Source organism: Hibiscus syriacus, unplaced genomic scaffold (assembly GCF_006381635.1).
Source record: "Hibiscus syriacus cultivar Baekdansim isolate YM2019G1 unplaced genomic scaffold, ASM638163v2 tig00111582_pilon, whole genome shotgun sequence".
Classification (NCBI taxonomy): Eukaryota; Viridiplantae; Streptophyta; class Magnoliopsida; order Malvales; family Malvaceae; genus Hibiscus; species Hibiscus syriacus.
Window position 1 is genome coordinate 1,375,910 of NW_024063126.1, and position 15,372 is coordinate 1,391,281.

The window sequence follows — 15,372 nt, forward strand, 5'->3', positions numbered from 1 at the left end:
CATGCCTTTAGTATATTTATATGTCAATATATAATATATAAAAAGTGCAACAACAAAAAAGGAACGTGGTTAAGATTGATCAGATCTTTCTTTTGCAGCTTTATCATCGTCTTGGGGAAGGAAAAATTTTATCTGATATACTTCATGCCGTGAAAGCTTTACTACTCTCAATATGCATAGATATTGTTTTGCGAGTCCCAACAAGTGCAGTGGAATGTTTCGTATTAATAAATAACCACTTTTTGTTTTAATAACAAAATCATTCTTTCTTACTAGACGGTATTTATTGTCATGGGAATATGTGGTGCATTCTTGATTAGGGTTATTAAAAGATGGTGACTCTAGAAAAAAAGCAAGGAAGTGGAAATGAAAAGGTAAGAAAAGCCGCTCACAATTCAAAAATAAATATACAAAAAGGAAAAGGGAAAAGAAAAGAAAAGAACGATGAATGACAAGGGAGTATAAAGAATGAGGTTTGGTCTTCCTGTTGTGTTGTGTAGGTTTCTAAAACTATACTAAGCTCTTCTTTCAAGAAATTTCTCGGTATATATTTCCTTGGTTTCCATTTCGTTTCAGATTATATCTATTCTAACCTTACTGTCACAGATTCACAGCTTTGCTTTTTTTCCCCCAGAGGTTTTTAGGTTTAGTAAAAGAGAAAGGGGTGTGGTGGTGATTGGAGAGGGGGAAAATTAGCACAAGAACAGAGAAAATTTGGTGTTGGAAAGTTTGTTCTTTTTTTTTCAAAGGGGGTTTGGGGGGCGGGTTTTGGCCAAGTGATGCGCTCAGGAGCCTGTACGGTTCAGCAGACCCTCACGGCGGAGGCTGCTTCACTATTGAAGTATTCTCTCGGCTTAGCGAGGCGGAGAGGCCATGGTCAGGTCACTCCGCTTCACGTTGCCGCCACTTTGCTAAGCTCAAGAGGAAGTCTTTTGAGAAGCGCTTGTCTCAAGTCTCGGTCACATGATCACCACCAGGCTTCTTCACATCCTCTTCAGTGTCGAGCTCTCGAGCTTTGCTTCAATGTGGCTCTCAACCGCCTACCGACGACTACGGGACCGATCCTTCATGGTCAACCATCGCTCTCGAACGCTCTCGTCGCGGCACTCAAACGAGCACAAGCTCACCAGAGAAGGGGTTGCATCGAGCAACAGCAACAACAACCGATACTCACCATCAAAGTCGAGCTAGAACAGCTTATCATATCCATTCTCGATGACCCTAGCGTTAGTAGGGTTATGCGAGAAGCTGGCTTCTCCAGCACTGCCGTTAAGAACAACATCGAGGATTCATCACCTTCATCGGTCTTCCAGTGTTACAGCACTTTCTGGCAAACCCCATTTTTCTTTTCCCCTCAAAAGAAAGTCTCGAACAACGAAGTAGCCGATTCGGCGTCTTTGAAAGAAGACATCGAATCAGTCTTCCAGGTTTTTCTTAGGAAAAGAAGGAGAAATAGTGTCATAGTCGGCGACCGTGTTTCCACAACTGAGAGTCTCGTCTCTGAGCTGACGTCCAGGATAGATAGAGGATACGTCCCTGAAGAAATGAAACGTGTTCATTTCATCAAATTTTACTTTTCGCCTATGTCTTTGAGATTCATGATAAAAGAGGATGTTGAAAAGCATGTCAATGACTTAAAAAGGCGAGTGGATTCCATTGCATCAGAAGGTGCCATTATCTACACAGGAGACTTGAAATGGACTGTGGAAGAGAATCTCAATGGAGGAGAAACAACTGATTATAGTGCAGTTGAACATCTTGTGACTGAAATAGGAAGGTTGATCTCCGACTACAACTCGTCCAACCCAAAGGTCTGGTTAGTAGCCACTGCTAGTTACCAGACGTACCTGAGGTGCCAAATGAGACAACCTCCTCTTGAAGCTCAATGGGCACTTCAAGCTGTTTCAGTTCCTTCTGGTGGACTCCGTTTGAGCCTCCAAACCTCCAGGTTATTTGTTTGTTCCTTTGTTTTATCTTTTAGTTCGAAGTCTATGTTGTCTTGAATCGCGCCAAAAACTAAGAAAAAACATGGGTTGTATTGGAAGACATATGAATCGCTTTCTATGCATCTTTTACCATGCTGTGTCGGGATATAGGTTGCTGCATGCGTTTGCTTTTTCCTTTTATGTTTCTTCACGTCTTTCCTTTATCCTGATGGTTCATTTGAAGCAACAATATAGATATTCTTTTGAGGAAATAAAAAGACAAAAAATCCTTTTCTTTTTGCTTACAGCTTCAATTATTCTGTTGCTTCAACTGTTCATATATATATATATATAACGTATGATAATATTGGTATATTTTTTATATTGTGATTATGCAGTGCCCATGATTCAAGAAAGCTATGTAGTGAGAACCCTTCACAAGGACTGGAGAAGAAGCCATTTGAGCATGAGAAGCTCACTTGCTGTGCTGAATGCAGTTCTAATTACGAGAAAGATGTAGAGTCTTTCAAGTCTGGCCAGCAGAAGCTCTTGCCTCCATGGCTGCATGGTAACAATGCCAGGCAAAAGGTAACAAAATTTTTTTAAGTTTTACTGATTCAATTCCTTCGTTCCCCCCCCCCCATGAATTATGGATTTATATAGTGAATATCAATGTTTGCAGGATGAAACGGTTGAACTCAGGAGAAAGTGGAACACACTATGCCGCAGTTTACATCAAGATAGGCCGAATCAGAGCCATTTGAGATCCACCTTTTACTACAATAACAACAACCAAAGCTTGGGTGGAAAAGGCTATCCTTTTGCTTCATCATACCCTTGGTGGCCTTGTCAAAGCAGTACCTTGTTCGATTCGACTTCGATCTCTTTCGCGGATTCCGGTCCGAAACCGAACCACAGTCCGTGTTCAGTGCCTAGATTCCGAAGGCAAAACTCGAGCATTGTGGAGCTCGATTTCGGCAACGCTACTCACAAGCACCAATCAAGTGAACCGAACTTGGTTTCACTTAAGAAGGGTGAGGATAAAGAGGTGAAAGTCACACTCGCTCTCGGTACTTCGCTAGGGAAACCAGCAAAAGAGAATAGCAGTGGATTGTGTGATTTGTTACAACGTAACCTGCCATGGCAATCTGAGATTATTCCTCCAATAGCTGATGCGCTGACAGATTTCGAAAAAGATACTTGGTTATTGATGGAGGGGAATGATGTGATCGGCAAAAGAAGATTAGCACGTGCAGTTGCAGAACATGTTTTGGGATCACCCGATTTGCTCCTGCACATGGACTTGAGACACGACAAGGTAAGTTCATGTCATAAAAAACTCGTGAGCGCATTTAGTAGCAGCAATGAAAAGCTTGTGGTTATGGTGGAAAACTTTGATTCGGCCGAAAACCAGTTCCTGAAACTGCTAGCGGATAGATTCGAAAACGAGGGAGGCACTAGTAGCCGAGCAATATACATTTTAACCAAATCGATCTCTGCGAGATATGAAGATGGGAACAAGAACCATGACTCAGTGATCCAAATGAAGCTCAATGTCAACGAAAGAAGTAATAACAAGAGAAAACTCGAGTGGGGTGATTCAAACACGACCAAAACACCAAGAACACAACCGAGTTTCCATGTTCTTGATCTGAACATGAAAGCTGATGATGAAACTAACGAAAGCTGTGGGGAATTCAGTCCCATGTCGAGTGACGTAACAGCGGAGCCGAATGTCCAAATTCGGTTCATAGGATCCATCAAAAACCACTACGTATTCAACACAACTGAAGATCAACACAAGGAAATAAAAGAGGCTTTCATGGACAAGATGAAAAGAGTGGTGAACAAGACTCTTGGGGGTGAGAATGGAGTTAGTTTTAGTGTTGAAGATAGGGTATTGGAGGGGGTTTTATTCGGTTCAAGTTATTTTGGGGACAGCCTTTTTGAGAAGTGGCTAAAAGACATTTTTCAAACAAGCTTGCAAACTGTGAAAAATGGAGGGGGAGAGGGGGGTATAGATGAAATTAGATTAAGTTATGGGGGTATACTGGGGAATGGATACATGGGGACCTGTCTACCCGACGAAATCCAAGTTTGTTTCGGGGTTTAATTTGGGGGTTTTCTTATGTAAAATTCCTGACAATACCGAAAATGACCATAATTATCGGTTTGTGTAACTGCTTAATTCCATAGGATGTATGTGTTCTGTAATATTTTCTTTGTTTTTATTAATTTCATGTTCTCTTCCATCATATTCGTTTTCTTAATTTACTCTTCCCATGTATTTTTTCTTTTAAATTATTATTGAATTAATATTTACTATATTGTTTATAGGATTAGTGACGTCAGACAGAATAGTGATTATCCTGTAGGCTAGCTCCGACAGACGATTCACAAGAGAAAATTCGCCCAAAAACCAGAGAAAAAAAGTCTCTAGGGTTTAATAAAATATTATAAAATCAAAAACCATCCAAAAAGCAGTCCACAAGCCGGACTGTTATAGCAAAAAAATCGTCTTTATTCGAATTTTGCCAAAAATAGCAAAATCCCGAAAATCACTCTAAATTGAAATTCAAAATAAAATAATCAATCTCCCAAAAATCCGGCCTAAATCGGATTTAAATTGACTTCCTAATTAACAATCGAAATATTACCATAAATAGTAAAAAATAACTAAATCTAGTGATTCGGAGGGGAAAACGGCAGAATTTGATGTTGAAAAAAAGGCCACATAGAGCGTAGCTCGATGTGGAGAGCGTGCGCGTCGAAAAGAGCTTTCCGGATTAGGGTCTTATGCGCGATTCTGACACCTGTAGCTAAAGTTATGGCCAAAAGACTGAAACATACTCAAAACGACCCCAATGAGGAACATGTCACAATCAATTCCCGCCTTTGCGCTGATCTGCCAACTCATGGTATCTCAGCGCCATCAACGTGCAATCTGACAGCTCAGCATCATCTGTCTCGGATCCCCCTGCATCAATTAGTATCCAATTATATAATGTAAAACTAAAAAAAATTATATTTTCAATGATGAGAAATCAAATGTTGAGATTAACAATAATAAATGAGAAGATAATTATTGAAAAAAAAATAAGGAATTAATCTTATTATTTGATATTCTCTCGTCCTAATTTTATACGAGATATAGGTAGATAGAAACAAATAAGGGTGAAATGTGAACAGTTAAAGATACAAAGCATCTGTGGGCATGCATTCAATTTGATATTGAAAGCAGCTCATCACAATTAGATCTAATATTCTAGAACTTATTAAGCACAAATTCATAGGCAAGATACAATGCATTTCACGTACCGACAACCTTCCAGCTGGCCACACACAAGTAAAACCTCATCTGCAAGCAAGCTAAAGAAATGTAGGCTAAAAGTTGATCTAACCCTTTACCATGAAGCACATTAATATAGCCCAAGTTGAGTCTGATGGGTCAACACTTTTAGTTTGACCCAGGTGCAACTAAACCGACAAAACCACCTTAACAACCTGCACCAGAAACAAACTAACAGAAAACAACTTTCAACAAGCAGCAACAATACTCGATACTTGATATTCACCCCACTTTCAACTTCTTTTTAAAAAAACTTAATCCCGATCCTTCAAAGAGCACAACTGGTGAAAAGAAACCACCTTTAGACGACTCCGTAGCTCTTGAAACCGAATAGTAGCCAGAGGTTTGGTGAACACATCAACAGTTTGAAATCTAGCTGGCACATAACTAACTTGTAACACCTGATCGGCTACTTTCTCCCTTATAAAATGAACATCAAGGTCTACATGCTTGACTTTAGCGTGTAGAACCGGGTTAGCAGTCATAGCAACTGTATTGGTTTTATCACACCAGACAATCGACACATGAGTAGGTTGAATTCCCATATCAGCAAACACAGCTTTGATCCAAACCAGCTCAACCGTGGCATCAGCAAGGCTACGATATTCCGCCTCTGCAGTCGACCTTGAAATCGAGCGGTGCTTCTTGGAGTTCCATGACAACAAGTGATTTTCCAAAAACACGTAATGCCCTAAGACAAATCACCTATTATCAGGATCACTGCCCCAGTCAGCATCAAAGAACGCCTGCAACATAGACAAATCCCTTCGAAGAGCAAACCATAACCCAAAATCCACAGTTCATTTGAGATAGCGAAATATACACTTGACATGCCCAATGAGCCTCACATAGAGTTTGCATGAATTGAGTAACCTTCTAAACATCAAAGGAAATACTAGGTCTTGTATGACAAACATACAAAAGTTCCCCAACAACACTTCTATAAAGATGAGCATCAACTTCATTACCGGCATTTAATCTACCAAGTTTAGGTGTTACCGGAATGGGTGTATCCACTGGTTTAAAAAAATGCCTCCAGTGGTATGAACTGCTTCAATTCCCAAAAATAGTGAACACGTCCCAGATCTTTTAGGGAGAACTTGTTGTGAAGACTATCAATGGCAGTTCGAACATGAGCCTCAAAGGACTCGGTGACCAAGATGTCATTGACATACACAACCACATATGTGGTAACACCATCTGCAATATAAACAAAAAGAGAATTATCAACCCGTGAGGATTTGAAACCTAAAGTGCACAAAAACTCATATCGTAACACCCTTAACATGTATATGTACCCATATATGAGTCTGAGATGTCACATTAGTCGTAAAAAACATTTACTATTTGAAAACAAGTGAAATTTTGTTTCTTTTAAAAATTTCCAAACACATTTCTTTTATTTAAATTTATTAATCGCGTAAAATCATAATTTAATGCTAAAATCAAATTTGATTTTAGACAACAACTAGGTAGTTCAATACTATTTTATATCTTATATAAAACTATCTAATTTAAAAATCAACCAATTAACTTTTAAAACATGATTTATTAAAATACTATTCATTTATACTACTAATTATACTTGGACTTTCTATATTTAAAATACTAATAACTTTTATATTACAAAACCTTTTTATAACTACTATATCATAGCAACTAAAAAAAACTCTTTAATATACATGTCACTATATAAGTAAAAAATAACATCGTAAGATGTCCTTACTGATTTTGGAGGCAGACTTTATTCCTCATAAATGATGCTGGAATGCTCTATACTCTGCTTGCTTGCTTGTATCTACTTGTGAAACAATCATATGCTAAGTTTTCACTTAGTGAGACATTAAGAGTAACTAATAAAACATTTCTATGCTAAATATAAAATATTTATTTTAGTATAAAAATATCATATAAAACACAATATAAAATCATTTCTAAAATAAATAAAATTTATTCAAATCATTTTCATATACGAGTAACTTGTGATTTAACTTTTCAGTTATAAATCATTCAGTGAAATCAAGCTTTGTAAATAAAGTTTTACTGTAAAACATATAATCAAACATGTAATTGTGCCTTTTTCCTCTACTATTCCTTTCAGTTCATTTTATAGCCCAATGTATAATCATGAGAATATATGGTACATGAGTCTATAATATCGTGTTTTATATTGTATGCAATATAACTGCCTGTAACTATATGACACATTTAATGCCTTATAACTGTAATTGCACCATAGGTGCCCCGTAATGTACATGTGTTATACACAATAATATTGTACCTATAATCCCGAATACATAAATGTATCCGGTAACTATATTGTACATGAATGAACCTCTGTATGACCGATTAATAACACTTCACCTCATGACATATCAATTGTACCACTAACCCTCAAGTCACATACACTAGGCTTTTATTAAAATCATATATCATTTTACATATAAAAACATCATATGAAAATGATTAAATTCATATACTATTTCACATTTATTCAAATCATTCATATATATATATATATATATATATGGTAAAAATATCACAAACTATGCCTTGGCATTTCGTACTCAAAAAATTCAGATATCATAAAATAAAATTCATATAAAATGTATTAGGTAATTCATGCCCAAAATCATTTAAAAACTGTTTAATAAATCAAAATATAAAATATATCATAAAGTAACTCAAATCGTTTTCATTCGAAAATATTTGAGGTTGACTCATCGCAAGCCGTCCTCATATCATATATAAAATAGGTAAGATGCACTCTCCTGATGTCTCACTAGTGTGCTTTACTTATACTGTCGCTTTCACTCTCGAACTTTGTCATTTCCTTTTTGCTTGCTTTAGTCTCGATTTAAATCTCAATCTATTCGAAAATCATTTATCTTGCATATAAAATTTCAAATCGTATGTTAGTATTTAACTAACATATTAGGCACAAATTAGTATAAAATTTCTAAAAATGCGATAATACATATTCGATACTAATTTCTTTCGCTTAATCTTTTCTAACTTATCTTCCTCAAAATAACCTTTCAAGTCCTTGAAGTAAAATTCTTAACTATAGATCACCTAACCTTTTCACAATTTCACAATTAGTCCACAAATAAACATTTCTTTAAAATCAATCCAAGTATTTTAAAACTTTCAAATTGGTCCCTTCTATTCACTTTGACATCATTTCAATCTCCATATTCAATTATTCTATTAATATTTTCCAATATAGTACAGCAATATTACTTAATTACCATTTAATTCCCAACTTCTCCAAACTTTGCAATTTTGTCCCTAAACTTATTCGCCCTTCCAAATTGATCCAATTGAACATTCTAATACTAATTTTCAGCATAGTATATCAACTTTTAAACAATTGTATTTCAATCCTTCAATTTCCCTAAATTTGCAGAAAGGTCCTTACCACCTAACAAAGTTCCAAAATGGTCCAAAACATATTCCAAAACAGGTAGAATCATTCTCATATTCATTATAACACTTAGGAAATTTTTGTATATTTTTCCCCAAGAAACTTCATCATGGTCGAATATTAGGGGGATTATTTCTAATGGTCTCCAATTTGATTCAATCGTGAATTCATCATCTACATATCATTTCCATCCATTCTCGATCAATTCCATATCAAAACTAATCAATCTCAACATTTCTCCATAATTTACCTTAGTGGACTAATGCTTATACAAACCATTTTAATGATTTTCAATCCACTTTCATATTTGTATATGATTCTATAACACTCCCAACATCAAAATCTAACCTTATTTCCATGAATTCCAACTTCCCTTTCATTCACCGTAATCACCAATTCAATACTTCAAGCAAGGAAAGAATGGAATTCTTACACCAAATGAAAGAATTCAATGTAGAATATTTTTCTATTTCACAACTTAATCTAAAAACTAACTAAAATGGTTTGAAAAATGAAAAAAAAAATTACTCACCTTGGAAACCCACGGCAATAGCTTGAAGAAGAGAAAAAGTTTCTTGAAAATTCTCCACAAAATTCCATGTACACATGGCTTATAATCTAATTTAAAATGAATTTTAAATTCATTTTAGTCCAAATGTCCTTTTTACCCTTAATGAATCAATATATTTACCACTTTGCCATGCTTTCATCATCATTATTAGATCATCAAAAAAATATCAACACTTATTTAATTAATTTTCATCTTGACCCTTGTACTTTAGCAAAATTTTAATTTAGTCACTTTAATTCAACTATTCAACTTTGACATTGAAAATCCACTTAAATCCATTGATCCATTATAAATTCTACTGATTAAAAATATGAATATAATATTTCTAATCCCATACTATCTTTCTTCAAAAATTTGTAAACTTCTGATTCAAACCGATTATCTGAATACTTTGCTGAACTTTATCACCTAAAAGCTTTTTACACGAACTTTGGATCAAAATATGAATTCTATAGCAACTCCATTCTTAAGGATGAACTATTCATTTATAGAATAAAATTTATTTTTAGGAAAATTATCACTTTAATCCTTAATTTCCTAAGTTTTTACTTTGGTTACAAAATTTTCAAATTTTACATTTTACTCATTTGCCATAATTTTGGGGTATTACACATATAACTTGTTGAAGCAGTTCCTCGGAGCTTGTCTTAAGCTATAAAGGGCCTTTTTGTGCTTGTACACAAAGCAATTCACCATTCAAGCCACGTTGTTGATAACTTAGGGTCATTGGATATACACCTCTTCGTGCAAGCCCACTTTTAGGAAAGCATTGTTGACATCAACTTGCTTGACCTGCCACCCACGTGAAACAACAATAGAAAAAAGAACATTTAAAGTAGCAAACCGAACAACCAGAAAGTTGTCACCAAAATCATAGCCTGGCACTTGTGAGTACCCTTTAGCCACAAGCCTATCTTTATGGCGATTCATTGTCCCATCGAAATTGTACTTGGTTCGAAACAGCCATTTAGAGCCAATTTCTCTCCTTTTAGTTGGTAAAGGAACCAAATCCCAAGTACCATTATCAAGAAGAGCCTTATATTCATATTCGACCGCCAAACGCCACTTTTTACATTGAAGAGCTTGCACATTCAACGGCTCATCAGAATGAAAAGTGTCAAAAAATTTTGGTTTATAAACTCAAGCATTACTGCGAATCACCTTACGATGATTGTTACCCACATGAGCAACAGACGTTTGAGCTGGGACAATATTCAGAATGTCCTGAGGGCTATCACGACTACCAATATTTGAAGAAGACTCCTTTTGATCAACCACTAGCTCATTCTCAAGAACAACAGGACCACCCTCTTCAGGAATCATTGCGGCAGTAGAATTAGCATCACCTGGAGCCAGACATGGCTCAACATTGGTCATGTTGACGGGCAAATGTTGTGATCTATCTTCAATAGCCAGAGCATTAGCATGGTGTCCAACAGTCCAACTTGGCTGCCTTATATTAGGAAAAGGAATAACCCATCTAGGAGAAGTAACCGAACCAGGCTGCACAGCACAAGGGGTAGCTGTAGTGAAAGAAAAAACAGTCTCATTAAACTTAACATGCCGTGAAAAAAAAATACGTCCAGTAAAATCAAGACACTGATAACCATGATGCTACGACGAGTATCCAAAAAAGACGCTTTGACCTACAGTCAAACTTTTGTTTGTTGTAATCCCTCAAACAAGGAAAACTATGAGCAACAGAGACCCGAAGAAATTGATAGTCAAGTGTCTTGCCATATAGCTTTTGAAATGGTAAAATACCCCCAAGCACTCCAATAGGTAACCTGTTAATCAAATAAGTGGCCGTGAGAACAGCAAAAGATCAATACTTACAAGGGACTGAAGATTGAGCAAGCAAGGTTAGGGCTGTATCAATGATATGCCTGTGCTTACACGCTCGACCACCCCATTCTGCTGGGATGTATGCGGACAAGTTACTCTGTGCTGAAAGCCACCAGCAGCAACCTGTCCTTCAAGAGCACGAAACTCACCTCCACCATCAGTCTGCAGAGCTAAAATGTTAGTACCAAACTAGTTTTTCACCAGCGCCTAAAATAGGGTAAAAGCTTGAGAAACATCTGATTTATTTCTCAGCAAATATACCCACGTATTCCTGCTATACATGTCCACAAAGGTAACTTAATATCGCCAACCACTATATTTAATGGGTGCGGGCCCCCAAACATCAGTCTGAACAAGCTCAAAAGGAAAAGAGTAAACAATAGCAGATTTAGCAAAAGGAAGTCTAGGACTTTTACCTAAGCAACATGCGAACAAGACTCAAGACCATTTATTTTTTTCATGTCACCAAACAAACCAAAAATCGTGCTAGGTGCAGGATGTCCCAACCGTCAGTGCCACAACCAGTAGTTGTTGGCAGACTTGTCGATAGTAACTTCAAAAGAAGCATTTAACATGATGCAATTGCCCATCCGAACCAGACTTAAAGTCAAAGCAGTACAGACCATCTTCAAGATTATAACTGAACAGCCCCAGTGACTTCATCCTTCACAAAATATTTATCAGCATGAAACTCGAGGTAAACATTATTATCACGAGTAATACGAGACACAAACATCAAGCTTCTCGTTATCTGAGGAACACATAACACATGATCAACCTTTAAATCATATAAACCAGTGGACAAAACATCATCACCAATATGTGAAATTTGCAAAGTTGAACCATCCCCTAGATACACTTTACCCTTACCTGTGTATCAAGAAGATGAAGAAGCAGTTGGTTTAGCATAGGTGACATGATACGTAGCTCCAGAGTCTGGGAACCACTTGTCTAACTTATACAAGACCCTTTTGCAATCAACGCATTGATTTAAGCTGTATCCTCATTGCCACTTTCATCATTGCCATCTAAACCTGTAGAAGAACTAACAAAAGGATTATCATTAGAGTCTGAAGTGTTAAATGAATATTTGCATACATTCGTTTGATATCACTACTGCTGCGAGACTGCTGTGAGTCCCCTCTTTTAAAATTTTTATCAAACCTATGCCAACACCTGTCCACAAGGTGACATAATTTACCACAGAGTTGACACTGATGCCTCGGTCGACCACAGTAACGATTATTTCAATTTTTCTCCTAAGATTCACTAGACTTATACTATGAGTATGAACGACCGCTACCACCACGATCCCTATTGTAGCCAAAATCCAAATCACGATCATGCCTAGCAACATTGATACTAGAAGGAGACCTCAGAGGATCCCTAATTCGAGATTCAACATCGATCAGAACAGAGGTAATCGTCTCAAACATGTACAGCTCACGACTGACAGTGATAGCCACCGCAAAATGCTCAAATTCAATCGGAACCCATTGAGAAGAGTTGCTGCTCTGCTTCAGACACATGACTTCCATTCGTAGAGAGAAGATAACATATCGCTTTGATATGTGTAACAAATTCATGGATCGAGCATTCCCTTTCTTCAAGGATTGTAACTGACAATGTAAACTAACAATCTTGGTTGTTGTCAACTTTGAATAGAGTCGAAGAACCGTTGACCAGATCTTGGCAGAGGACTCCGCCCCAACCGAGGTAGAATCCACGGACTGATCGTCGACAGTAACCATGACGCCAACGAACTGTCTTGTTTCTTATGAGCACGATACTGCGAATTGACCATAAGCTCCCCACTATCATCAAGAATCGTCTGTTGTGGAAGAAGATGAGTCTCATCGAGCAAATATTCCAGTTCATGCCCCCGTATCATGAGAATTACCTGCTGCTTCCAGAGTAAAAAATGATTCTCATCCAAGCGAACATTAACATATTTGTTCGCAAACGGAACATCCACTGACCGACTATCAGCAGGCACCTCTGTGGCTGAAGGAGCATTAACCAGAAACAAACAGAAAGGAAGAACGAGAGAAAGAAAACTGATAACTCTCCACAAGCGCACAAATCGTCAGACTACTGATACAATGTTGAAAAACAAATAATGGTGAAATGTGAACAGTTAGATATAAAGCATCTGTGGGCGTGCATTTAATTTGATATTGAAACCAACTTAGCACGATTAGATCTAATATTCTAGAACTTACAAAGCTCAAATCCATAGGCAGGATACACTGCATTCCACGTACAAACAACCTTCTAGCTGGCCAGGCCGGAGGTACATGGTTACTTGAGGGGAGCACTGCCCCTCAAAAAAAAAAATTATCATTAAAGAATAATGGGACAATTTCCTATTTAGGCCTTTAAATTTTAATTTATTTTGATTTCACCCCTCATTTTCTATTGTTAATTATACTTTACCCCTTAAACTAAAATCTTGGCTCCGTCCTTGGTTCAAGGGGTGATCACTATTCGGTTTTAACCGAAATAACCGACCGAGTTGAATTAGTTCGGTCAGGAAACGATTAATACTTTTTTCAATATTCGATTAAAGGTTTCGGTTCGAAATTGGTTAATTAACTAAATTAATCAAAATTATTGAATATTATATATATTATATATACTATAAACATATTTTAAGCTCAAGTCCATTAAAAATTAATACCCATTATAATTTGACCCAGGTGCAACTAAACCAACAAAACCACCTTAAAAACCTGCACCAGAAACAAACTAACAGAAAACAACTTTCAGCAAGCAATAACAATACTCAATACTTGATAATCCTAACCGTTAGTTATATATAATTTGATATATAGATAATATTTAATCCTTTAATTGTCATCAAATTAGATGATAATATTAATTATCAAAATCAATATAAATAAAAATACAATTACATGTGATAAAAAATTTTATATATATATATATATAGTCAACATTAAAAACACAAGGGAATTAATTAACTCACTCAACTAACTTGCCTACACATAATTTATATAATTTTTTAAGTTCCAAGACTTGAATTCCATAGTAGATAACAACTAACAAGTTTAAACAATTAACATGATCATTACATTAGAAATTAGAACCATTAATCATTAAGCTTTTATATATTTAATTACAATCTTCTCCTTTTATGATAATTTATATTATTAGCAATAGTTTTTAAAATGGGGCTATATTTAGTCTTTTTTACCGAAATATCATCCTGAGGTAATAATTACCTGTCAAGCACCCTTTCTCCAAAATTTACCGATCTAGCACCCTTTCTAACAAGGCGCAGATCGTCGCCCGCGCCTTTGCGGGGTTTCATCCAAGCTGGCACCACGTCATTAAAGACACAGATGATCATTCGCACCTTATTCGAGCTGGCGTCACGTAAGGACAGGCGTAGATCGCCATTTGCGTCTTTCAGGGTTTTTCACACACACCTTCCATTAATACCCTAACCGTTCACACCTCCCACATTAATATCCTATCTGGCTAAACCCCCTCTCCTCTCCCTATAAATACCCCATTCCTTCTTCATTCAAACACACACCAAACACAAACATCCAAACTATCTCAAACCTCAAACCCGCTCAAATTCTCGAAAACCTTAAATTCTATTAAGAAGGTAAAATATTTTATTATATTATAATAAATTAATATTTTATTATTTTATTAAATTTTATTATATTAATTTTTTATTAATTTCTACAGTTATAAAATGGAAGGCGGGTTGCTACGTTTAGATGGACTTTATATCTCGAGGCATTTTGCTTATACGATAACAATTTTAAGTTCTATTTTAATTTTAATTATTGTTAAAATTTTATTTTTTTTAATTTGTTTAGTATTAGTTTATATTTTAATTTCTATAATATTTATTAAATTAGGAGAGAGATCGTATATTATATCCCTTCATTCGTAATCTTAAGTTAGAGATACCAACCCGTGTATGGTCGAATTTAGTCGAGGCTGGATTCGGTTACGTAGAAAAATATGAAGGGCATTGTAACCTAGAATCCAACCTTATTTCTTCATTGGTTGAGCGGTGGAGACTAGAGACACACACATTCCATCTTTCGTGTGGAGAGTGCACATTTACGCTGGAGGATGTTTTCATGCATTTGGGGCTTTGGTAGATGGAGATGTGATTTCTAGGGCGGCGCATGGTGACTGAATTCATTATACGAGGAGTATCTTGGAGGTGTCTCGCCTAATTTCAACAGTGGTCGAATTCCGTTAAATTGGT

At 36.3% G+C, this 15,372-nt stretch overlaps 1 protein-coding gene across 1 annotated transcript; it reads left to right on the forward strand.

The window, feature by feature from the left end:
- The first annotated feature begins 472 nt into the window (after positions 1-472).
- On the forward strand, positions 473-4,166 carry LOC120165243 (protein SMAX1-LIKE 4-like). The gene is made up of 4 exons (XM_039174801.1): positions 473-1,948; positions 2,324-2,513; positions 2,608-2,824; positions 2,855-4,166. Exons 1-4 carry the CDS (start codon positions 780-782, stop codon positions 4,036-4,038), a joined length of 2,760 nt encoding a protein of 919 aa, XP_039030732.1. The 5' UTR covers positions 473-779; the 3' UTR covers positions 4,039-4,166.
- Positions 4,167-15,372: the final 11,206 nt, after the last annotated feature.